Here is a 10,749-nt window from a genome sequence, read left to right on the forward strand (position 1 = left end):
GTAGACTGAAGGCAGCATGAGGAACTCATATCCATCTTCTGATCTGAATACAAATGACATCTTTATAGTGAAGAGGAAGCACAAACTCTTCCTGTAGTGAGTCACGTGTGTGATTTATTCAAAATATATCTTATTAAATATTGTTAATATGTGCCCTTTTATAACTACTTGACTTTTAAAATGACTTCAGTAATGTGTTATGTTACTCTATAATGTAAACCAATATATTACTCTTCAAAAAATGTAAATACCTGTCCACGATAAAGATCAGTCTGCACACATTAGTCACCAGTTTCAGTCAATGCCATCATTGCTCTTACAGCCTGTGAGAAGAAGAAAATAGTTTCTAATGATTTATGACAGCTGAACAAAGTTTGTCTCTCTCTTCAGGTAAAGTCCTCAAGTCTCTGATGACGTCACACGCAGGGATAGGCTGCGTCACGTGGTACAACTTTCCAAACCTATGTGTGTATGTGTGTGTGTGTGTGTGTGTTTTCCGAAAAAAACGTAGAGGAAGAAAACCCTCTTTGATGGTGGAAAAGGTAAGACGAGACAATCCTTAAAGTGTATTAGTGAATCTTTATGTATAATACCCTTGTATATTAAAACTAAGCCGTTGTTGTTTTATTATAAACACATCTGTCTGTCAGTGTTGTTGTTGTGCTGTGGTTTGGTTTAGCTCCAGTTTACTAAACGTTCTTTTGCTTTGTATTTGAAATATGTCTTAAAACTAAGATCTCTGCTTTCTTTGAGAGTAGATGTACGCACTATTTAGGATAAATAACCATTATTTAAACTTTGCTGACCTGTTGATCCCAGTGTTTTTCTTAAGCGCGCCTTGTTTCAGTTTAGCATGGAATGTATGAATTGATACATTGTAGAATTTTAAATGCTGTAATATTCATTACTGGTAATTAGTTACATTGTTGAATTACTGCCAGCAACCCACAAAAACGATTAGCTTGTACTATGGTATTTATATGGTTAAAAAGCATAGCATTACTTTTGATCCCTTTTAGTACATTTGTTAGTGTCATATGATGTATACAGGTATTTTTGGCCCTTCATGAATGTGTTGATTGCTTTTATTAATATATTATTATTGTCTGTCTTTCAGGCCTTTGGATTCACGTATATCAACCACTCAGAACTCAAGGCCAATGTAAGTCTTGCACAGTGTCTGCGTGTGAAAGGTATTCTATAAAAGTGTCTTGTTTTTTTCTCATTCGTAATACTTTTCTCTTGTTGTTTCATTAGGTAAACTATGCTTAAGGAAGAATGTAACATGGAGATTGTTGTTTTCTTTATTTTATGCTGTTGATGCAGTGTTAGTAGTCTGTGATTACCCAATCAGACGTCTAGTTCTTGAACAGGCATGTTCAATTCTGTCTTGATTCTATCTGTGTCGTAAATGTTTGGGTTGCAGTCGCGTATCTCCTGTGGGTTTTGAGTTAACGCTTTTGCTAGTGGATGACGGGTTTCTGTTTCAGTCGCTGCTATGTTCAAGTTACAAAATTGGACCGCATAACCTGGGGAGCACCTGTGTCCGAGAACATATATTGTACATAGATCAATATAAACATTTATCACACGTCTTTGTAATAATTTTAGCATTACATATTCAAATAATTTTGTATAATTATGCTAAATTGTGTAATTGTCCCACATAGCAGTTCTAGTTTGTGACTCTGCATTGTATACTCGATATATAATTCCATTTAGTTCACTTCTTCGTCCCTTTAAGACACTGTTGCTCCTAAGGGTTTCTTGTACCACTTCCTGCTGGTATCCCAAACGGTGGTTATTTGTGTCGATAGCCACTTATCTACTTTGGAGAAGGGTTTTTGCATAATATCTTCATGCTTTAGCTTTTTCCTTGTGCTCTTTCGCTTGTAGAGAGGCATTTCCTGCACCGTAAGTCACCAAAATCATTAAGCTTTATCTTGGTTAGTAACAATCAATATACAAACAGACAATTTTGCTACAGTTTCTGAAATATTAACATGAAGCATCTAGCACACTATCTACTCTTTAGGCCTAATAGTGGCTCTCAATTGGTATTGCAAACAGTGTTTGATTGGATGCACTTCCTTTGACGTCAACAACAAAGGTTATGGGAATTAGGAGTTCCTCTTATTTAAAAGTTAATAAAGCTACTTATTTGTTATATTTGCAAAACTAAAGAACGCAGATGCCTGACCAACTGTAGAGTAGGTCTGCCTCAATCCAAATCTTAAATTTAAGAAAGTGCAATGCTCAGTCTACAAGCTAAGCTTAATTATAGTCATTTGCATTGTTCACAACAGACCTGTGACCAATTTTTGGGTCATAAACCACCGGTTGAGAACCACTACTCTACAAGAACTAAAACCAGTTTCCTAGATCTTTTCCTAAACCTTTTTACTTCATGTTCCTTTAAGGATAATTGCATATTCTGGAGGAGACGTCATTCGTCATTGTCTATAATAGCGATTCTCAACTGGTTTTGCTTCAGGGCCCAGATTTTACATTGCACATCAACTCATGACCCAAAACTGTACCATAATTGATACAGAAGTAGGCAAAAATGTATTTACCATCAAACAGTGTTTGAACTTCCTTTAACATCAACAACAAAGGTATCGGAAATCAGTAACCTACTTCTATTTAAAAGTTGCTAAGACTACTTATTTGTTTTAACTTATTTGCAAAATAGATGAAAATAAAAGACCAGGGCTGTCCAAACTCGGTTCTGGAGGGCCGGTGTCCTGCAGAGTTTAGCTCCAAACCTAATTAAACACACCTGAAGCAGCTAATCAAGCTCTTACTAGGCATGATAGAAACTTCCATGCAGGTGTGTTGAGGAAAGTTAGAGCTAAACTCTGCAGGACAACGGCCCTCCAGGACCGAGTTTGGACAGCCCTGTAAAAGACAGATGCGCAGCCAAGAATAGAAGAAGTTTTAGAATTTTAAAATTCTCAAATTTTAGAATAAAAATGTGACTCTCACTCTCTACAAACTAGACATTTGCAATGTTCAGAAAAGTCTTCTGACCAATCTTTGGATCACGAACCACCAGTTGAGAACCACTATTGTACAAGAACTAAAACCAGTTTTCTAGATTTTTTCTAAAGCCTCTTTACTTCATGCTCCTCTAGGGATAAGTGCAAATTCTGGAGGAGACTCCATTCGGCATTGTGTCCGAAACATGCCCCAAAACAACGATGTACCCACAGGCTCACTCCCGAGTCTTCACAGCTTGACTGATCACAGGACATCTGACTCTTTATACTCCGAACCTCTTCCACCTCCTCCCCTACCAGACCAGCCACCGATAGGCCCTGAATTTGACCCCAGTGGAAGCGAGGATAACGGGGACTCAGCCATCAACATCAAACCCATCCACCGTTTCATCCCAGACTCATGGAAGAACTTCTTCAGGTCCAGCAGCGGAAGCAGCAAGTTGAAGTCAATGTTGGGCTCGAGCAGCAAGAACACGACCAGTGACGGCGTTCGTTGTTCTCCGCCACACTCGCCGTCGGTTCCCGGTTCCTACCGCGACCCATACGGCGGATCTGGAGGCAGTCATAACTCACGTAAAGAGCATGAAGCAATGCTGTTGGGCAACCCTGTGGAGTCCATTGATGGCCGTACAGTACACACTGCTTTGACATACGGAGAAAAAGTCGAGGAATACAACCAGCGCTACGCCTACATGAAGTCTTGGGCTGGACTTTTACGTATTCTTGGTTGCGTCGAGCTGCTTCTTGGAGCAGCGATTTTTGCATGCGTTTGTGCTTACATTCATAAAGACAATGAGTGGTATAACATGTTTGGATACTCGCAGCCTGGTGGGGCTTATGGAGGAGGTTACGGAGGTTATGGAGGCGGTTATGGCAACACCTACTACACCGGACCCAAGACACCGTTCATCCTCGTGGTCGCGGGATTGGCGTGGATAGTGACCGTTATCATGCTTGTCTTGGGAATGACCATGTACTACCAAACTATCCTTCTGGACTCAAATTGGTGGCCTTTAACGGAGTTCTTCATAAACCTGGCTCTTGCACTCTTGTTTTTGGCGGCTGGCTGCGTGTACGTAAATGACACTATTCGAGGTGGACTCTGCAACTATCAGTACTTCAATAATGGCATCAATGGCGTTTTCTGTCGCACTGAGGCTGGGCAGACGGCCGCTATCATTTTCCTGTTCTTCACCATGATCGTGTACTTGGTCGGAGCCATAGTGTGTCTAAAACTGTGGCGGCACGAAGTGGCTCGACGACTACGAGAACGTAATGGGCAGGAGGTGAGATTTTCTATTTCTGTTGCATACTAGCTATATACTAAACGTGTTAACTATAATAACCCTGTACTAAACAAAATATTTTCAGATTGGCTGTAATTTTGTGACATTGTGCACCATTTTTGCTTGTGTGAACAGAAAATTGCTGTAGTATTATCATACCCAGTTAGAACATGTATGTTCTGTTAATCATGATGTATCATTGCCAGTATCTTCATATCTTCATTTGTTCTAATTAAATATAGTTGCAAAAATGAATACAACAATAACTGAATCACCTCCACTTCTGTTTTATAGATGCGGCCAAGAGATTATCCTTCTGCTGTGCATTTGGCAAGTATTTTGGCTCTGTCTGTTCCCATGTTTACCCATGGTGCATTGCCATCTGCTAAAAAATTTGGATGAATAGCATTTCTAGTTGAAATTAATAATTCTGGTTATGTAATATAAGTGTTTGTTGCCCAGGGGTGCATTTCCCAAAAGCATCGTTAGCTAACTATGGTGGTAAGTCCCATTGAACTGGTTGGGGAATTACATTTAAAACCCAAGGACCAGGTATGATGAACAAAGACCAGGAGTCAGAGATGCGATAAATTAAAGAAAAATTGACTGAAGAACATAGTTTTCAGTTTCATCAGCAGAAGACAGCTTCAACACTCACAATGGAGTTCGTAGGCCGCTCTGCTTTACAATACAAAAATTACCACAATTATACCCTGACAGACGTTGCTAATTGCATCAATGCATAAGTCCGCAAAATTCTGATTGGTTCCAAAACCTAGATAAACTTAGACAATTTCCACATATGGACGCAAGCTTTAAGCATATCTTCTGATAATTATTTTGGTGACAAGTGATGAGAGGTCAGACGCAATACGTCTCTAAAAAGACGTATATCTGATACGTTAGACATTGGCAGTTGAACGTTTGTCCTGGGACTGTCTGAGCTTCTCCCTGTACAGACAGATACTAACACAAATACGCCGAGAAACACTTATCTTACTTCAAGGTTGCCTCAGCCCTAAACCTTATCGGGCATGGTCTCACACACACAATGAGAGTAGCTTCTTGGAGAGTAAAAACGCAGACTAAAGCCATATTCAGCTTATTCTCTAACATGCTTAAATGTAACTTTGATTATAATATTTCTTGAATAATTATTAATTAATATTATTATGAAGGCCATTGTAGATCTGCGATCCACTCCTTCAAACTCTATTGGTAACGACTTAACTTGCGACCATAGTTGCTTTTGGGAAACGCACTCCAGATTAGCAAGCAGACATTTCCATTGCATATTTCTCAACTAGTTTAATGTTTTGCATATAGCCTTTAAGGGCATACTGGAAACCAATTTGGCGACTAATATAACAAAATACAATGCATACATTTAAATGCATCTTAATCCAGATGTTATTCAGTTATTCCTGAGGTAATTTACTTCATTCATTTGCCTTCATCCATGTTCGACAGCCAAACAAAGATGAGTTTACCTGTTCAGTGATGTTTAATATCCTCAACAACCTTTTTAGTCTCATTTAGCCGCTTGTTAGCCTTTTTGAAGACAAGTAAAAGCTTAAAAAAATCACAAGGGGTATTACTGATGTAACCACAGACCTAATTTCAGACGTTTAACCAAAAACCCATTGACTTCAGAACGATGGAATGAGAAGTGCTAAAATGCAACTTGTTTCTGGGTTTTGGCCCACAAAAATACACCATTCCTCCAGCACTCTATTAATAACCATAACTAAGGTGGGCGGGGCTTAGCGACGGGTCAGTATGTGATATAGTCCGAGAATATTGCTGGTAATTTTGCATCCTTCTCTTCACTCTAATAGGTTGTTGATGGCTCAAGGGAGCCGATGCCAGTCTCAGCGCCGGTACAGCACACACACACTGCCGTCGCCAAGCCCAAAGTTGTGAAAGGGCATATTCCAGCTGGACACACTCCTAAACCTGTGATCATGCCGGACTACATTGCGTGAGTATTTGCTTCACAATCTAAAAAAGAGAACTCATTTCACGACCATGAGATGCTTTTGCTCTGTGATTAAGTTCACCCTTGTATTTTGTCTTTGCCTGCAGTAAATATCCAGCTATCCGAACAGACGAGCAGCGGCATCAGTATAAAGCCGTGTTTAATGACCAGTATTCTGAGTATAAAGAGCTACATGTAGAAGTTCAAGCGACACTGAAGAAGTTTGATGAAATGGATGTGATGATGCAGAATTTACCGCAAAATCCCACCAGCCATATGGTCAGTTGAAATTTGCTATTAACTTGCTGTACACTTTAGTCTGTCCTTTGTGACATGTAAAAGAATTTCATCAAGCACAAATTCATGTCTCTGTGTGTGTTTTGGAAAAATTCATTTTTAATCTTAGTCTTTGCAGTACGTTTCCTAAATGTTCCTTGTTGGACGTTAGAAGAACAGATGTTTTGATGCCTCAGCTTGAGAACTTATGTGAATTTGCTATTTTTTAAAGATACTGCAATTTGTCAAATGTTTGAGAACAGTGTTGGCTTGATCAATGTCACAGGAATGATTTTATCTTATGTTCTCAAATTTTGAATGTTATTAAAAAAAAAACTCTTTACAATAAGGTCACATTAGTTAACATGAACTAACAATAAAAATACTTCTAAAGCATTTTTAATCTTAATTTCAACATTTACTAATACATTGCTTCCTAAATCTAGTTAAATCTGGTTTTATAAACCTGGCATTGCATGTTGTGAATATTGTTGGCTCTTTGACAAATTGCTTTTGTTCTTTTTTCATAAGTCACTTTGGATATAATTGTCTATTAAATGCATAAATGTAAATGTATTTCAGAAGAATAATTCTAGTTTTCTAAATAAAAATCTCTCATTTTTGATTGTAGGAGCGTGATCGAATCAACAAAATCCTGCAGGAATATCAGAGGAAGAAGATGGTGAGTTATTGGAATCCATTTGATTAGTGGTTTAAAAAAAACGCACTGACCGTAAAACTGCATTGTGCATTATTTAATTAATGTTTTTATTTAATTCGATTATTATTATTATTTTACTTTCAAAGAAATAATTTTTTTGAACATGCCTTTCTGTCACTTGCAGCATCATACATAAGCCACGTGTGAAAACAATGTGATTTTGTTCATAATACGTTTGTTTTGCGGGTTTAATGTTAAAAAAAATTCCACATACACAATAATAAGGGTCACATCACTCTTCTTTACTGTTCAAATTAAACCATGCACAAGTGTACACTTGACAAGCATTAATTTGGATCATACATTCGTCTACAAAAAGTGTAGTACTCCCAGCTTAGTTTAACAGATATTACTGTATTTAAATCCTTTTCCCAAGAAAATCAGCACAGAAGACGGAAAAAAAAAAGTCTTGAGACTCTGTCTGGGCTTTACAGGCCAGTAGGTTTTGTCTGGCTGATTTATAACATTGTGAAGCGTGAGTGGTGAGGATGAGGAAGGGGTGGAGGCTGATTTTCCCACAGGATTTACCCCATTGTGTCTGTTCAAGAGGAGGAAATGACTATAGTCACTCAGACCATCGGTGGCTCCTTTATAAAGACAGTTTGAGCCATATTTTGAGTGGTGGCACAGGAAAATAAACAGGTCGTGCCTCAGTCAAGAGGTTTTTTGTTCACAGTTTTGTTTCTGTGATTTTTCTAGAACCTCAGATGAGCTGCATTAAAGGAATAGTTCACCAAAATAATTTAAATATGCTAAAAATACCCTCACCCTCAGGCAACCAAAGTTGTAGATAAGTTTGTTTCTTCAGCAGATTTGGAGAAATGTAGCATTCCATCACTTGCTCAGTAATGGATCATCTGCAGTGAATGGGTGCCGTCAGAATGAGAGTCCAAACAGCTGATAAAAACATCACAATAATCCACAAGCAATCCACACCACTCCAGTCCATAACGTCTTATAAAGCCAAAAGCTGCATGTTTGTAAGAAACAAATCCATCATTAAGACTTTTTAGCTTCTTTCCTTTTTAGAGTCCTCTATCCATAATACTGCTTTCTCCAAAGAATGAGTTCTCTCATCTGAATCAGGAGAGAAATCTGCACAAATCAAGCACCGTGAGAGGACAACAGAGGATGGGCTTTTTCAATGGATAAACCGTATTTAAGTTAAAAATACGTCTTGATGGATTTGTTTCATATAAACACAACTTTTTGCTTTACAAGACATTTATTGATGGACTGGAGTGGTGTGGATTATTGTGATGTTTTTTATCAGCTTTTTGGACTCTCTTTCTGACGGCACCCATTCACTGCAGAGGATCCACTGGTGAGTGATTTAATGCTACATTTCTTCAAATCTGTTCCTAGGAAGTAACATACTCATCTACATCTTGGAGACCTGAGGTTGAGTAAATTTTCATTTTTGGATGAACTATTCCTTTAAAGACTAGTTGTTCAGTTTGGCTGTAGTATGCTGTTTAACCCATTTTAATTACTGTGTATGTGGCTATTGAGAGGATATTTAGTTCTCCCTCTTCATGGTCTCATTTATGTCTATGATGGTGTATTTGTCCCAAGGATCCTTCATTTCTGGAGAAGAAGGAAAGATGTGAGTACTTGAAGAACAAACTCTCGCACATCAAGCAGAGGATTCACGAGTACGACAAAGTCATGGGCTGGAACGATGGTTACCGCTGAAACAAACAGCACTAGATTCAATCCTGCTGTGACGGTCCTTCATTTTCACGCCAGGACATCGTATTACACTGAACATGTGACCACTGTATCTGCAGAGCCATGCTGTCTGGATTTATCTTACAAACAGTAATCCAATGAGGGATCGATAACTTGCATGCTCTTAATGTACACATTGAGCCTTGAGCACTGACTGAAAATACTGTTTTATATTTTATAATGCTGACTAAAAGTGCATGAATGTTTAAAGAAATACTCAGTTCAGTTTGTGAATGTATGCAGAACCGCTGGGTTTTTTTTTTTTTTTTTTTTTTTACTGAAGTTTATTTTAATGATTGTATGCACTGTTCAATTCATTTTTCTGCTACTTTGAAGTTCTATTTGATCTGAACAACAGCCTTGTCCTTATATATTCAGTGTTGTGTATGCATTTTGACAAGCTGATCAGGTGATTTATATGCAAATAATGTAAAGAGTGAAAAGTCAAAGCATTTCATGTAAATTTGTTGTAATTGAGAAAATTTTTGAATAAAAAAAAAAAGTCCAGCCAGGAGGCATTTCAGACACAGAGCAAATCTACAACCTCAAAAAATGATACATATATTTATGTGTTAAGAAATGCAATAGCAATATTGCATGTTTTCTTCAATTTGTTAAATTCACTTCTCTTCTAAGCATCCCTATTGTTCCCTTCCTGTCTAGACTAATGAATGAGACTATTTTTTTCATACGCTTTCATTTCCCTCTGTGGCTGATTGCAAAATAAACATAAAAAGCTTAAGAATTTCCTTATTCCCTAAATAATTTAATTACCACTCTTTTCAGAATCAGAATGAGCTTTATTGGTCAGGTATGTTTACACATACGAGGAATTTGTTGTAGTAACAGAAGCTTCACAGTGCGACAGAAAGACAGCAACAGGACAGGACACAGATAATAAAAGAATAATATACAAATATCCAAATAGGCAATGTAGGAAGCAGCAAAAACGATGTATTGACTGAGGGAAGAAACTGTTCCTGTGTCTGGTCATTCTGGTTCTCAAAGCTCTGTAGCGTCGACCAGACGGTAACAGTTCAAAGAGGGAGTGTGCTGGATGTGAGGGGTCCAGAGTGATTTTACCAGCCCTTTTGCTCACTCTGGATGAGTACAGTTCTTGGAGAGTGGGGAGGGTTGTACCAATGATTCGCTCAGCAGTCTGGACTACCCTCCGTAGTCTTCTGAGGCCAGATTTGGTAGCTGAGCTGAACCAGACAGTTATTGAGGTGCAGAGGATGGATTCAATGATGGCAGAGTAGAACTGTTTCAGCAGCTCCTGTGGCAGGTTGAACTTCCTCAGCTGGCGAAGAAAGTACAACCTCTGCTGGGCCTTCCTGACAATAGAGTCAATGTGAATGTCCCACTTCAGGTCCTGAGAGATGGTGGTGCCCAGGAATCTGAATGACTCCACTGCAGTCACAGTGCTGTTCATGATGGTGAGTGGGGGGAGAGCAGGGGGGGTTTCTCCTGAAGTCCATGATCATCTCCACAGTTTTGAGCGTGTTAAGCTCCAGGTTGTTAAGACTGCACCAGACAGCCAGCTCCTTAACCTCCTGTCTGTAAGCAGACTCGTCACCGTCCTGGATGAGGCTGATCAGTGTGGTGTCGTCTGCAAACTTCAGGAGCTTGACAGAGGGGTCTTTAGATGTGCAGTCGTTGGTGTAGAGGGAGAAGAGCAGTGGGGAGAGTACGCAGCCCTGAGGAGCTCCAGTGCTGATGGTGCGGGTGTTGGATGTGAATTTACCAAGCTTTACT

At 38.9% G+C, this 10,749-nt stretch overlaps 1 protein-coding gene across 1 annotated transcript; it reads left to right on the top strand.

Moving 5' to 3' along the window:
• Nucleotides 1-447: 447 nt before the first annotated feature.
• On the top strand, nucleotides 448-9,504 carry LOC306865683 (MARVEL domain-containing protein 2-like). Its single transcript, XM_079410427.1, has 8 exons — nucleotides 448-542; nucleotides 1,118-1,162; nucleotides 3,138-4,288; nucleotides 4,583-4,618; nucleotides 6,127-6,269; nucleotides 6,374-6,545; nucleotides 7,174-7,224; nucleotides 8,839-9,504. Exons 3-8 carry the CDS (start codon nucleotides 3,188-3,190, stop codon nucleotides 8,956-8,958), a joined length of 1,623 nt encoding a protein of 540 aa, XP_079266553.1. The 5' UTR covers nucleotides 448-542; nucleotides 1,118-1,162; nucleotides 3,138-3,187; the 3' UTR covers nucleotides 8,959-9,504.
• Nucleotides 9,505-10,749: the final 1,245 nt, after the last annotated feature.

Source organism: Barbus barbus, assembly GCF_936440315.1.
Source record: "Barbus barbus genome assembly, chromosome: 47".
NCBI lineage: Eukaryota > Metazoa > Chordata > Actinopteri > Cypriniformes > Cyprinidae > Barbus > Barbus barbus.